At 41.7% G+C, this 15,243-nt stretch overlaps 1 protein-coding gene across 3 annotated transcripts; it reads right to left on the bottom strand.

Annotated features, from left to right (window-relative positions):
* Nucleotides 1-2,921: 2,921 nt before the first annotated feature.
* On the bottom strand, nt 2,922-14,128 carry LOC108270745 (uncharacterized). 3 transcript variants are annotated; one of them, XM_047158215.2, is made up of 13 exons: nt 10,358-14,127; nt 10,075-10,261; nt 9,291-9,356; nt 8,976-9,099; nt 8,732-8,862; nt 7,478-7,604; nt 7,237-7,367; nt 6,501-6,618; nt 5,606-6,391; nt 4,906-5,439; nt 4,230-4,697; nt 3,449-4,021; nt 2,922-3,223 (listed from the first exon to the last, which is right to left on the bottom strand). In XM_047158215.2, exons 3-13 carry the CDS (start codon nt 9,321-9,323, stop codon nt 3,132-3,134), a joined length of 3,117 nt encoding a protein of 1,038 aa, XP_047014171.2. In that variant the 5' UTR covers nt 9,324-9,356; nt 10,075-10,261; nt 10,358-14,127; the 3' UTR covers nt 2,922-3,131. The 3 variants fall into 3 exon arrangements, with proteins under 3 accessions (XP_047014171.2, XP_047014175.2, XP_053539049.1); XM_047158219.2 differs by having other exon boundaries at nt 8,759-8,862; nt 10,075-14,128; XM_053683074.1 differs by having other exon boundaries at nt 7,264-7,367; nt 10,075-14,124.
* Between the last annotated feature and the right edge of the window lie 1,115 nt (nt 14,129-15,243).

The following is a 15,243-nucleotide window of genomic DNA, read 5'->3' as shown; positions in this document are numbered from 1 at the left end:
TCGGCAATGGGATCATCTCTTGAAAAAGGAAGGAGTCCTTTATCACCATGTGTCACGCTCTGATGGGGGTGAGGAGGTGCTACAGTTGATTTTGCCTGTGGCTCTAAAATGTGACGTATTGACCCAGTTGCATCAACACCATGGACATCAGGGTGTTGAGCATACTACTGAACTAATACGTCAACAGTGTTATTGGCCAGGGATGTCGGCAGAAGTGGCACAGTGGTGTTGGGAATGCGAGTCTGTCAGTTGGCTGTCTAAGGACACCCAACCGCTTGCCTGGGGCTTTATGGGTTATGTCTTGGCTTCTAAGCCTAATGAGATCTTGGCTATTAATTTTACGATGCTTCAGCCTTCTCGTTCTGGGCATGAGAATGTTTTAATTTTAACAGATGTGTTCAGTAAATATATGCTGGCTGTCCCAAATAGGGACCAGCGGGCTGAGATGGTAGTACAAGCGTTGGTTACGGAGTTGTTTTTTAGATTCAGGGTCCCAGGTCGTATCCACTCTGACCAGGGCCGGAATTGTGAGTCCGACCATATGAAACAACTCTGTAGGTTTTATGGGATTGAAAAATCTCGGACAACACCTTATCATCCAGCAGGTAAAGGCCAATCTGAACAGTTCAACAGAACCCTTGATAACCTTTTGCACATTCTGCCTGCTTCCAGGAAGCGTGATTGGGCATCTTGTCTCCCGCAGATTTTGTTCTGCTATAATACCACTCCTCACTAGACCACAGGTGAGTCTCCATATCTCATGATGTTTGGTCAGGAACATAGATTCCCTGTTGACTTCCTGTTAGGTAAGGTTCAGGAACCTGGTGAGGGGGGACGGGAATGTTTGAAGGTTGCTGCTGAACGTCTTAAGAAGCAGCATGACCAACACGTGATCCACCACAGAGGGAGGGTCAACTGGTTTACCTCCTGGATCACAACAGCCGAGGTCGTCATAGAATCCAGGACCTGTGGAGCTCAGTGGTGTATGAGATTGTGAGGGCACCAAAAGATGGAGGGTGTGTGTATGCCGTTGTACCTGTGGATGATCTGGGTAAGATTAAGCATGTCCATCGTTCTATGATGAAGACTTGAATACATCGAGGTTCCCCAGTTGTTGTCCCTCCTGAAAGCCCCCCAGTTAGACATTTGTCTTCATCAGAGGACTCTCAGAAACTGGACCTTTGCATGGCCATTCCAGACGCTTCTCAGGTCGGCTCAGGTTGAACTGTGGTTCCAGAAGCACCAGTGCCACCTCCTCTAGAAGTAGTAGGGCCCTCTGACGTGGTGTCTCTGTAAACAATGAGTCAGTGTGCGATGTTGAGGTTGAGTCGGGTCCCACGGGTACATCTGTTTTTCTCCCCCTAGGCCAGCCTAGGGATGGTGTTGGAGCTGGGCGAAGAACGAGACGAGCCACAGCAGGACAACATTCTAATGTTCAACACCTTCCACAAGCAGTGGAGAATGTAAGGGATGTGGTATTTGTTCCAGGGTCTTTATCTAGCATTAATTCTGGGTTGTTTAGGCCTTAGGACTAATGCCAGTGCTTTGTAACCCATCGTCGGGGCAGCGATACAAAAGTAGGGGGTAGAATGTAGTGAGGTGTGTGCTGTGATTAAAACGTCACCCTTATTAACTATGTGACCAATGAGTTATCTTCCAACCACAGTATATAAGTGGTTGTTTATGCCTCACGGAATGAGTCATGTTTGAAAAGCCGCCCCTTCCTTTCGTTGCTATGGAATACAGAGTGTGACGTTGGGCTACCAAGACTGTGTGCAGGTGTGGTGTTCTGCTCACTCTTAGTGCAGTGTGCTGTCAAGGCCCCCATCTGTGTAGCTTGGTAGTTTAACATAGCCCCGGTTGCAGCGCCAGTTGTTGCCGTCACAACTATTAAAGACGCTATCATGATTTTTGTATGTGCCATCGTGAGTACTAGGTCACCGGATCATGGGTCCTTGATTTTGCATGCGTTAAGGCGGGCTGAGTGAGATGTGATAGTTTTGGTACAGCTCCTCCCCCTCACTCGCAGAGCCAGTCTTGTTTGGCTTTGCTGCTTTGGTTTGCTTTGATTTTACTTTGTGTTTGCTTGATTCTGTTTGGTTTTGCTGCTTGGGCTACATTATTGTGTTTATTTGTTTGTTACTGTCAGAGATCTTTTTTTTTTTTATTCAACTGTTGTAACAGTCTTTATCAATTATGCTGATACCACTATGTAGTAGTAGTGGTTTTGGTCAGTCTTGGTAAACTTGCTACCTGTAATCAGTTTGAGCTTGGGGTTATCTCTGTGTTTTTGTTACAGTAAGTTTGTCTTTGCTTTGTTTTATTCTTTTGTTTGTTTGCTTTGAGCATATTGTAATTGATTTTGTGTTTTTGTTTTCTCCTTATAGGAGCTGAGTGCTTCCTAAGGCTGGGGCGAGCTCTTTGCTGCATCTTAGGCTTTACCTAACTAAGGGTCGTTATTGCTGAGTTTATTTGCAGTGAATTTGGTGGGTATGATAATGATCGGTGGAGTTCTTTTCCCTTTTGTATAGCTGTTGCTGTCACACTAGCCTGCCCTTCATACAGGAAGCCTCAGTCCTCCTATGATTGTTAATTTCTTCTTTTGACTGTTTTATTGACCAATGCCTGACTGTGTTTGTCGCTTTTTTAACTTCTTCTTGTTCTTTTTAACTTCAAAATAAAATTTATTTTTGTATGGAAACCCATGCCTCTTGCCTGTTCTAAGTGGAACGTATTTGTGTATCTTTATTTGGGTTATTTTCCCCGTTTTCTCTGGGTGCCGTAGTTCCGACGAATCGAGCCACATTGCTACATTAGGGTTTTAATATCTTTTCATAAGTTTTTTGTTAGGCTGGAAAGATTATTTCCCACGACAATCCTCTTGAGGAGGCTACAATTTGGATACAAGAAAGAACAGTGTAAAAAGAAAATGAATGGATGGTTCATTTATTTGCAATGATTTAATACGTCAGAATAATTTCAACATAGTACTGCTTTGTGTCCAGTTGATTGTGCAGTAGCTTCTTCAATGTCAGTTGTTTCAGATGAACTGAGGCTCATTAAGGCCACTTCTGCTTTCTCAGAACCCATTTCCTTGCCAGTCAGAGAAAGTCAAAGCTTGCCATCACTCTCTACCTTTTGGTCAAAGATGTCATCTTCCTTATCAGAGAATATCTTTGCCAAAAAGGACGTGCCCTTCTCCTGGCAGATCCTCTTGGGGAGACTACAATTTGGATACAAGAGAGAACAGTGTGAAAAGATAATGAATCGATGGTTGATTATTTGCCATGATTTAATACTGCAAAATAATTTCAAAATATATAGAGGTATATATGTTGAAATCAACAGGTATAGCAACACAAAATATTTCTGAGTGACGAATTAATAATGTTTAAAAGGTTATAAAAATGTAAAATCTTAGCTATGTATCCTATGAAGATTCCCTTACCTGGCTTATCACCAGAAGGTGGTGAAGGGACAGGGCTAGCACATTCCTTTTGTCCAATCAGCTGAAGGTTTTGGGAAGTAATGTCAGAAGGAGTGTTTTCCTCAGAAGGAGCAGCCATGATTTGCTCAAGCTCAACATCTGATTTAGCAACAAGTCCTTCTTCTGCTACTTCATCAAATCTTGACATGTGGTCAACACTTTCTGTTGCAGAAGTAGCAGCCATGATTTGCTCAAGCTCAACATCTGATTTAGCAGCAAGTCCTTCTTCTGCTACTTCATCAGATCTCGACATGTGGTCAACATTTTCTATTGCAGAAGTAGCAGTGAGCTCAAGAACACTTGTATCCAAATCAAAGGCAGATTTGACTCTTGAAGTCAGAGGCTCATCAAGGCCGCTTCTGCTATCAGAAGAACCCATTTCCATGCCAGTCAGAGAAAGTCTACACTTGCCATCACTCTCTACCTTTTGGTGAGACTGGTCAAAGATGCCATCTTCTTTATCAGAGAATATGTTTGCCAAAGAGCTGGGTTTTATAGGACATGCCCTTCTCCTGGCAGATCCTCTTTGGGAGGCTACAATTTGGATACAAGAGAGAACAGTGTGAAAAGATAATGAATGGATGGCTGATTATTTGCCATGATTTAATACCGCCAAATAATTTCAACATAAATATAACAGAGACATAGCAACACAAAATATTTCTGAGTGACGAATTAATAATGTTTAAAAGGTTATAATAATGTAAAATCTTAGCTATGTATCCTAAGAAAATTCCCTTACCTGGCTTATCACCAGAAGGTGATGAAGGGATAGGGCTAGCACATTCCTGGTGTCCAATCAGCTGAAGGCTTTGGGAAGTAATGTCAGAAGGAGTGTTTTCCACAGAAGGAGCAGCCATGATTTGCTCAAGCTCAACATCTGATTTAGCAACAAGTCCTTCTTCTGCTACTTCATCAGAACTTGACATGTGGTCAACATTTTCTGTTGCAGAAGTAGCAGTGAGCTCAAGAACGCTTGTATCCAAATCGGAGTCAGATTTGACTCTTGAAGTCAGAGGCTCATCAGGACCACTTCTGCTTCCAGAAGAACCCATTTCCATGCCAGTGAGAGAAAGTCTACGCTTGCCATCACTCTCTAGTTTTTGGTGAGACTGCTCAAAGATGCCATCTTCTTTATCAGAGAATATGTTTGGCAAAGAGCTGGCTTTCATAGGACGTACACTTCTCCTGGCAGATCCTCTTGGGGAGGCTACAATTTGGACACAAGAGAGAACAGTGTGAAAAGATAATTAATGGATGGTTGATTATTTGTCATGATTTAATACCTCAAAATAATTTCAACATAAATATAACAGAGACATAGCAACACAAAATATTTCTGAGTGACGAATTAATAATGTTTAAAAGGTTATAAAAATGTAAAATCTTAGCTATGTATCCTATGAAGATTCCCTTACCTGGCTTATCACCAGAAGGTGGTGAAGGGACAGGGCTAGCACATTCCTGGTGTCCAATCAGCTGAAGGCTTTGGGAAGTAATGTCAGAAGGAGTGTTTTCCTCAGAAGGAGCAGCCATGATTTGCTCAAGCTCAACATCTGATTTAGCCACAAGTCCTTCTTCTGCTACTTCATCAAATCTTGACATGTGGTCAACATTTTCTGTTGCAGAAGTAGCAGCCATGATTTGCTCAAGCTCAACATCTGATTTAGCCACAAGTCCTTCTTCTGCTACTTCATCAGATCTTGACATGTGGTCAACATTTTCTGTTGCAGAAGTAGCAGTGAGCTCAAGAACGCTTGTATCCAAATCGGAGTCAGATTTGACTCTTGAAGTCAGAGGGCCATCAAGGTGGCTCATGCTTCCAGAAGCAGCCAAGATGCCCTCAACCTCATCTTTGGCCTTAACTTCAGGTCCAGAAGACTGGTCAAATACTGTGGAGAACGGGACTTTGGTAGATCTTCTTGGGGAGTCAGCTCTCTCTTTCACAATGTCTGCAATTTGGGCAAAAAATTTTTTTTAGCTGTGGTTAATGTGATTTGCATTCATCACAATGGTAGTACAGCGCAATGCTTTCTATAAGAAATAATACGTCATTCTTTTAAAAAATCTTATCTCACTATGAATATATGGGTATGTAACATAAGAAGATTCATTTACCGAATGTCTCAATGTCCTGAGCTGTGACTCTAGACTCATCAGCACTTCCTCTTGGCTCATGGACTGGACTCTGGTTGAAATCTGAGTCAGTGCTGGGAAGGATACTATCAGACACGGTATCAAACTCATGACTATGAAGAGAAGCAATCATGCTAGGATCCCTTTCAGTGCAAACATCTGGTTTCAGTTGAGGAATCAAGGAATCAAGCATGCCTTCAAAGACACTGTCCACTATTTCTGTTACAGAATCACATGCCGTTGGTGACGCTGTCTGAAATTTGTATGACTGGCTTCTAAAAGTTTTTTTCATGTCTTCTCTAACTTCTATCAGTGCATAACCAATCACAGATGCCACAGAATCACTGACGCCAAGCATGAAAACATTGTTGCTCGATTGTTGTTCCCGGGAGATGTTGTTTATCTTACCTCCTGCTGTACCAAATCTCACAGCATGCTGTTGCTCATGAACTTGGGACACGGCTTTTGCTAGTATATCATCAATCTCACCCACAATGCGCTGAGTGAGCTGATTCTTGAACAATGTAGAGGTTATGCAATCCAGGACTGCATCAGTAATCGTGGTTCTTAATTGAGGTTCTACCTCAATTGTAGCCTCAAGAGACTTACTCTTTACCTCTGTAGTACCTGTAAGTACCTGAGGATTGCCGGATGTTTTGCTTAACTTATCCCTGCGCATCAGTGCTCTGGATGGGGGAAGACCAATCGGATCCATTCTGGGCGTTCTGGGAAGATGTTGTGGCTTCCCAGGGCTCTTTGCTGCAGGTCCTTTCAATTACACATACATGCAATTAGATTTGTGTGTATTCTTGAACATTAAGATCAGTTGGTTTATAAGTCATTTTGCTCTGATGAAAGGTAATATTTCATATCTTACCATCACCTGCTTGTCCAAATACTTCTATGGTCTCGATTGATTTCTTTCTGGTTGTGTTAATGACAGGTGAGTTGATGTTCTGCTTTGCCGTAGCACACATGCTATTTTCCCCATGTGCCTGAAATGAACAATTTAACTAATTTTAGCCTTGTCAAAAAATCTCAGCCTGTAGAGAATATACAAATCTTTTACCATTTGTAAAATTACTAAAATTCCAATATCTTTGGCTTTATCCTATAAAGAAAAAGTTTAAGTCTGTAGTTATATCTGACGTCTGCAATCACTATATTAAATCCTCAGTACACACTTAACTGAACTCTGTAAATGACCCCTGATGTCAGGCAACGTTTCTTAAATTCACAACGCAAAGAAATAGCTTAGGATAATGCAGATAATCAAAGATTATATCCATTATGAATTCTGTATAAATGCATTATAAATTCATTAAATTATATTAATCTCTTTCGCATATTTTCACTGAATCTACTTTAAACTATTGATGATAAAAGTTAATGATCTGTTTCACACAGTGGCTAAGATCTGAAGTGCTGTTTTTCACGTACAATAATGATGAATTAACACATTCTAAAATATATCCCGTTTCAATTACATTTTCTGTGTACGTATTTTTACATCTATGTTGAAAGCTCGTAGTCTGGAAACAAGTCCTACACATAATGTAGTCAAATTTGATCACATACATACACATTTACTTAAAGGAACCCAGAGTAAGTACCTGAGGATTGCCAGATGTTTCACGTACCTTTTCCCTGCGCATCAGTGCTCTGGATGGGGGAAGACCAATCGGATCCATTCTGGGCATCCTGGGAAGAAGTTTTGGTTTCCCAGGGCTCTTTGCTGGAGGTCCTTTCAATTACACATACATGCAATTAGCCTTGTGTGTATTCTTTGAACATTAATATCGGTTGGTTTATAAGTCATTTTGCTCTGATGAAAGGTAATATTTCATATCTTACCATCACCTGCTGGTCCAAATACTTCTATGGTCTTTATGGGATCGATTGATTTCTTTCTGGTTGTGTTAATGACAGGTGAGCGGATGTTCTGCTTTGCCGTAGTGCACATGCTATTTTCCCCATGTGCCTGAAATGAACAATTTAACTAATTTTAGCCTTGTCAAAAAATCTCAGCCTGTAGAGAATATACAAATCTATTACCATTTGTAAAATTACTAAAATTCCAATATCTTTGGCTTTATCCTATAAAGAAAAAGTTTAAGTCTGTAGTTATATCTGACGTCTGCAATCACTATATTAAATCCTCACTACACACTTAACTGAACTCTGTAAATGACCCCTGATGTCAGGCGACGTTTCTTAAATTCACAACGCAAAGAAATAGCTTAGGATAATGCAGATAATCAAAGATTATATCCATTATGAATTCTGTATAAATGCATTATAAATTCATTAAATTATATTAATCTCTTTTGCATATTTTCACTGAATCTACTTGAACCCTTTCTATCAGTACACTGGCATTCCATTCTACCAGCGGAATGGAAATTGACTTATCAGAAATTTTCAATCAGTGTAAACAAATAATTCATTTATCACCGCAAGTCTGTTATAAGATTAATCAGGACTCTGTTAGGTTTCTGTATGTAGAATACATTGTATCACAACGGGAAACGAGACGGGTGTGAGCCCCCTGCTGGGCAAACAATTCCCAACTCTCCACAATAAAAATTTCTACAAACTTAAAACCAACAGCACAGCTAAAGCTTCTTTTTTTATAGTTAAAACTGTATGCATCTGTCCAAATAAAATGATAACATTTAAATCTAGTAAAGTAGGTAAAAATAAAACCCCTGCAAAGTCTTAAAACATTGCGTTTTCATATGAGCCATTAACCACTAGTGTGACACAGTGTGTAGTGTGACATAAAAAAAAATCAACACTGAACAGGGACACCTCCTAAAACAGTCAGAAATTTCTTTTTTTTGTTCTATGGTAAAAGGAGTTAAACTATTGATGATAAAAGTTAATGATCTGTTTCACACAGTGGTTAAGATCTGAAGTGCTGTTTTTCACGTACAATAATGATGAATTAACACATTCTAAAATATATCCCGTTTCAAATACATTTTCTGTGTACGTATTTTTACATCTATGTTGAAAGCTCGTAGTCTGGAAACAAGTCCTACTCATAACGTAGTCAAATTTGATCACATACATACACATTTACTTAAAGGAACCCAGAGTAAGTACCTGAGGATTGCCAGATGTTTCGCGTACCTTTTCCTTGCGCATCAGTGTTCTGGATGGGGTAAGACCAATCGGATCCATTCTGGGCATTCTGGGAAGAAGTTTTGGTTTCCCAGGGCTCTTTGCTGGAGGCCCTTTCAATTACACACAACACATGCAATTAGCCTTGTGTGTATTCTTTGAACATTAAGATTGGTTGGTTTATAAGTCATTTTGCTCTGATAAAAGACAATATTTCATATCTTACCAGCACCTGCTCGTTCACCTTCTAAGATCTTTACGGGGTAGACTAATGTATTTCTGGTTGTGTTAATGACAGGTGAGCGGATGTTCTGCTTTACCATAGCATGCATGCTATTTTTCCCATATGCCTAAAATGAAAAGATTGAACAAATTTTAGTCTTGTCAAAAAAAAAAAAAAAAACTCAGTCTGTAGAGAATATACAAGAGAATATAAGGAAAAAACATGAACAAATTATATTTTAACACTGATTGCTATACAGTCATGCATTTCAAATACTAAAAGTGTATGGATGGTTAAAAAAAAAAAAAACTTCCTCACAGCTTGAAGTGTCTCTTTGTGATTCCTCCTCATTTTTGAAAATCGTTCCGTCGTGCAGAAACAAATCTGTGAGTACAATCACATCACACCAATGTAAAACAAAATAAACGGACTTAAACAAATTCAGTTGCTATTTAAAGGCATGTAAGAGTTTTTGTTTGAATTTCAGTTAATCATGCAAGTAGATGAGCATCGTTATCTAACCGTTGTTTTAGAGGTTCTTGTTTTCCTACAAATGTCTTTACTGCTTCAGCTTTATTACAGACGCACACTAACTCGTGGAATATTAACTTTAGTAATTAAAAATATAGCCATGTTCCCAGTGAGTGAAACAGCTGACATTACCATATAATAAAATTAATTTGTGGATCAAATTTCACTGCAATGGATCAGTACACTCAGTTATGAGCATACCGCCAAAAAGAAGCAGAAAAAAAATTGGAAATCTGTAGTATCAGGTCTTCTGCATTTATCCTGTCTTTTATCTGTGGTTTTGTCTTTTAATGTTTTTATTTCTTCTTTTTACATTATTTAAATTTTCTACATTAACATTAATTTCATTTTTTATTGCATTTTATTTGTCTGTCACTGTTTAGATTTAGCCAAGATGATGTAGAGTACTTTGGTTGACACTCATTCTCTTTTAAATCTGAGATATATACAGTATTTAAATAAATTTGACTACTAATTTATCAAAATATAGATTTAAAAATATATTTTTTTGCATTATTACAGAAAGACAGGTGTACAAGAAACTTAGTTAAAGATATTAGTAGAGCCATACCTCTCAGTGATCTGTCTGTAGAAACTAAAGACCACATCAGCTGAGCAGAATGTTTTATTGACATCATGATGTCACAGTGATGTCAAGGTTACAGTGGACACAGAATTAGAATGAACCGATTGATGTGAAAATTCTTGTCTGAGGTGTGTGTAGGGACGAAACCGTGTTCATAAAGCTCACTCAAAATCTGGAGACGGAAAAAGTGGAACAAATTTTCCTAAATCCTACAAATCACCTGAGCATGAAGAATACAGAGAAATGATGACGTAATTATAGATCATACCGTGATCCTGATGGGTTAATCTTGTTTCCCACCATGACCAATAACTTGTAGAGGATTTCCAAGTGAACTTAAAGCCCAGACCATGCCCAAGTTACTATTAATGTTCAGGTTCCACTTATTAACTTTATTCAATAACGTGATGATCTTTCTCTATCTGAATCGTATTTGTGTCTTTATTTTGGTTATTTTCCCCATTTTCTCGGGGTGGCACAGTTTCTACGAAATGAGCCACACTTGCTACACGTGGCGTAGTTGGCAGGATTTCTACAGAATATTTGGCAGAGGCGGGGACCATATATTTTTGGTTATTCATGTGTGTTGTGGTCTGTCTTTTCTCTTTCTTTTTTTCTTTTATAGGATCCAAGCAGCAGTGTGTGTTCTGGTAGATGTATTCCATCATAAATGGAGGGAGAATTACAGGAACGTAAAAAGCTGGTGGCTCAACTTGGGGCTGACAATGAGAGATTGCAACAGCATAGGGTATCTGAATCACCAGGGTCTAGTGTTGCTGGACCAAGTGTCTCTGTTACAGTCGATGTCCCCATATTGCCACCAGTGACTGGCACTGCTACTCCAGTAACTGATAGGTTTGTGTTCGTGCCTAGAGATAGGAGGTGCCCAAGGAGGCATGAGAGGAGATACGATATCATTCAGCTGAGGAGCGTGGGGACCCTGAGAAAATCATTAGAGCACTGAGTGAGTTGTATGGGTGCACATTGTCGTATGTGGCCTTGCAGGAAGCTTTCTTCTCCCGGAGGCAACAAGAGGGGGAAACAATCTTGGAGTTTTTCCTCTCCTTGATGAGCCTCCTGGAGAAGGTTCGTGATCAATTTGTTGAATACGTGAATGATAGTACTTTGAGATGAAAGCTTAAACAGCCGGTGAGCCGACAGCCTAATTCCACTTTACTAGAGGTACAGGGCGAAGCCCTTTGACGGGAGCTGGAAGGCAGGCCAGGGGGTGCGAGGGCTCGAAGTTTATAGTCCTGTTGGCACATGGGATTCAGTATGGTGTTCATGGGGATTCGTGGGCGGGGGCTCGTACTTCGTCTAAAATGTCCGAACTGAGTGAATTGAGGAAAATGTTAAAGGTACAGCAAGAGCAGTTAAATCAGCTCACATAAAGCTTCGCCCAATTGCAAGGTCCAAAAGTGCGTAGTCGAGTTCCTCGTAATGGGCCCATAATTTGTAGACGGTGTCAAAAGCCAGGCCATTTTGCCCAAGAGTGCGATGGGGAGCGGGTTCCCCAGCGCACTCTACATTCCCTTGCACCTTTTGCTGGGGTAAACAGTCTTCCACTTCAGCACAAACGGAAAACTAGTGCCCACTGGGTCTCAGAGCCACAGGTTCGTTGGGGGTTTTATCGGCTCCATATTGTCAAAAGTTTCTGTTTCCACGTCTCGTTTGATGTCTTCCTGTCCTCATCTTCTTGCGTCTATGGGTGGAGTGCCGGTGTCCTGTTTGGTTGATACAGGCTCGATGGTTTCCACCATTACGGAAAGTTGTTTTCTGCAGCATTTTGAACCATGGGGTTAGGAGCGACTTGGGTCATGTCAGTGGCTACAGCTTCGTGCTGCCAATGGTCTTTCCATTCCTTATCTTGGTTACATGGAGCTGGACATTGAACTCTGTGGCCAAGTCATTACAAATTGCGGGGTGCTTGTTGTCAAAGACCCTCCTGATGGCTTGTGTGACTGGGTTCTGGGGGTTCTCAGCATGAATGTTCTGAATCGGTGTTACCAGGAGCTCTTTGGTCAACATGGCCCCGCTCTCTTTGAGTAGCCTGATGTGTTAACAGCTCCACACTTTGTATCGCAGGCTCTACAACACTGTTGTGACATTGCTACTGTAACTAATGTAACTCGTATTGGTAAGGTACGAGTGCAGGGTCGTAGGCCTTGTCACGTTCCAGGGGGCATGTTTAAGTTTGTCCCAGCCACGTGCACCGATGAATATTGTAATGGAGCTGTATTTTTTGAGCCTCGTGGGTCCAGGTTGCCTGCTGGGTTACTGGTTCCTCTGGCGGTAATGCAGGTAAGCCAAGGGACCGCGTATATACCTGTGCTTAATGTTGGCATGACTGATGTCATGCTTTACCCTTGTTCCACGCTTGGCACGTTAAGTAATGTTTATGTGGTGAGTTTGCCTACAGGTGTTGCTGAGGTTCAGCCAGTTGTGGCTGTTGTTGGGGCTCAGAAAGCAGAAGTGGGACCCACCGTGCAGGAGCAGGTTGAGGCAGTGGACCTCTCGAGTTTATCAGAGGCAGAACAGAGTCAGGTAAGGACTTTGCTCTACAAGTTTCAGTCAGTGTTCTCTACTCAGGAGGGTGACTTGGGTTGTACTACTTTAATTTCCCATGATATTCCCTTGTTGGATGAGACTTCAATTCGGCAGCATTTCCAACGGATACCCCATCAGAGTATGAGGTAGTAAAGGCCCATATAAATCAGTTGTTGCAAGCTGAGATCATTCAAGAAAGCTGCAGTCCATATGCTTCGCCGATTGAAGAAAGACAGCAGTCTGCATATGTGCGTAGACTACCATCAACTTAATGCTAGAACTAGGAAGGACGCAATTCCTTTGCCTCGAATTGATGAGTCCCTGGACTCCCTGGGTGGTGCCTGTTGGTTTTTGACTCTAGATCTGGGTATAATCATAGAAAGATCGATTTAAGACAGCTTTCTGTACACCTTTTGGACTCTTTGAGTGGAACCGTATGCCCATTGGCCTGTGTAATTCCCCACGCACCTTTCAGAGGTTAATGGAGAGGTTATTTGGGGACCAATAGTGTCAATCCTTTCTTTTATACCTGGAGTGATGTGATCGTATTTTCTGGCTCTGTAGCTCAACACCAGGAGTTCTTGGAGGTAGTCCTGAGTCGGTTAGCAAGTTGAAGGACTGAAGGTCAGGTTAAGTAAGTGTGCGTTCTTCCAAAGGGAAGTGAAGTATTTGGGCCATGTTATATCGGCTGAAGGGGTAGCAACTGATCCTGCAAAGATTGAGGCTGTGGCTGAATGGCGATGCCCATCTAATGTGTCGGTGCTACGGTCATTTCTAGGTTTTGTCAGCTGTTATCGCCTTATGCAGGGCCCCTGTATAAGCTGGTTGCAGCAAGTGTTGGATCGGGACCCCGAAAGCGAACCAACCAGGGGTTTTCAGAGGCTTAGACAGAGCAGTGTCAGGTGAGTTTTGAGGGACTGAAGAACAGGCTTTCTACCGCCCCGGTGTTGCTGACTTCTCCCAGCCCTTTATCCTCAAGGTGGATTCTAGCCAATGTGAGCTTGGTGCAGTCCTCTCACAGGAGCAAGGAGGTACGGTGTGCCCTATTGCTTATGCCAGCCGCAGTCTTAGGCCCACTGAGCGCAATATGACCAACTATAGTTCCATGAAACTGGAGTTTGTGGCGCTCAAGTGGGCCATAATTGAGAAGTTTAGAGAGTACCTGCTGGGCCAGAAGTGCATTGTCTATACAGATAATAATCCCCTTAGCCACCTGGCATCTGCTAAACTGGGAGCTACTGAACAACGTTGGGTTGCTCAGTTGGCCTCCTTTGACTTTAAGGTTCAGTATCGTTCTGGGAGGAGCAACTGCAACACTGATGCTCTCTCTGGACAGAACCAGTTTTGTCAGGAGACGGGAGAGTTTCTTACTGGGGACTGTTATTCCAGCAGTGGTGAGGCAGGCAGTGGAGGCAGAACCAGTAGTACAGTTTGATCAGGCAGAGATCACAGAATTGCCCAGCTTTTCCTGTGAGGACCTGAGTTTGCTACAGGAGGTGGATCCTGATATTCAGAGGGGTTTGGCGTTTTGGGAGCAGGGGTCATTTCCCAGCTTTGCAGAAACAGCTCCCCAAGTCTCTGTTGACTTTGCTGGGATTGTCTCTTGAAAAAGGATGTAGTCCTTTATCGCCGTGTGTCACACTCTGATGCGGGTGAGGAGGTGCTACAGTTGATTTTGCCTGTGGCTCTAAAATGTGATGTATTGACCCAGTTGCATCAACACCATGGACATCAGGGTGTTGAGCATACTACTGAACTAATACGTCAGAGGTGTTATTGGCCAGGGATGTCGGCAGAAGTGGCACAGTGGTGTCGGGAATGCGAGCGATGTCAGCTGGCTAAGGACACCCAACCAACAAATGCTTGCCTGGGGCTTTATGGGTCATGTCTTGGCTTCTAAGCCTAATGAGATCTTGGCTATTGATTTTACGATGCTTGAGCCTTCTCGTTCTGGGCATGAGAATGTTTTAATTTTAACAGATGTGTTCAGTAAATATACGCTGGCTGTCTCGACTAGGGACCAGCGGGCGGAGACGGTAGTACAAGCATTGGTTACGGAGTGGTTTTTTAGGTTTGGGGTCCCAGGTCATATCCACTCTGACCAGGTCCAAAATTTTGAGTCCGCCCTTATGAAACAACTCTGTGGGTTTTATGGGATTGCACACGCACGCACACACACACGACAAAACTTATTTAAATCTACTCAAAAACTATCAGAAACAAAATATAAGTGCGTCTCAATATGTCAGCAAGTTAACATGGATAAAACAGTTGAGTTAAACATGCACAACATACCTATATAGAGGAGAAATAAGTCACAAGCATGACGGTTGGTGTTACTTCCAAGAGAGCTTTAGCCGAATGGAAAATTACTGCTTTTCCTCCAGGTATGTGTACGGAGAATAAAGCAATCGATCCCAGAGTGCAGGATTCAGACCATCCTAATAGATGACTGATCAGCGTTATACTTACTTGAATCAATGTGTTAACACATTAAAATGGAACAACAGCGAAAAATAAACACTTGTTTAACTCTCTCTCTCTTTTTTTTTTTTTTTAAACATTTGACTATTTAACGTGTTACATGAAAACCCCCCAGTTAGACAT

This window comes from Ictalurus punctatus, chromosome 10 (assembly GCF_001660625.3).
Source record: "Ictalurus punctatus breed USDA103 chromosome 10, Coco_2.0, whole genome shotgun sequence".
NCBI classification, from domain to species: domain Eukaryota; kingdom Metazoa; phylum Chordata; class Actinopteri; order Siluriformes; family Ictaluridae; genus Ictalurus; species Ictalurus punctatus.
This window is presented reverse-complemented; position numbering and strand designations above follow the sequence as displayed.

Bases quoted from the DNA above. Each gene is read 5' to 3' on its own strand.
- LOC108270745 (XM_047158215.2), bottom strand. From the start codon at position 9,323: ATGAGGAGGAATCACAAAGAGACACTTCAAGCT. The intron at 8,863-8,975 runs GTAAGATATGAA...TGTAATTGAAAG, and splicing joins AGGTGAACGAGCAGGTGCTG to GGCCTCCAGCAAAGAGCCCT. The intron at 7,605-8,731 runs GTACTTACTCTG...TGTTCATTTCAG, and splicing joins AAACATCTGGCAATCCTCAG to GCACATGGGGAAAATAGCAT.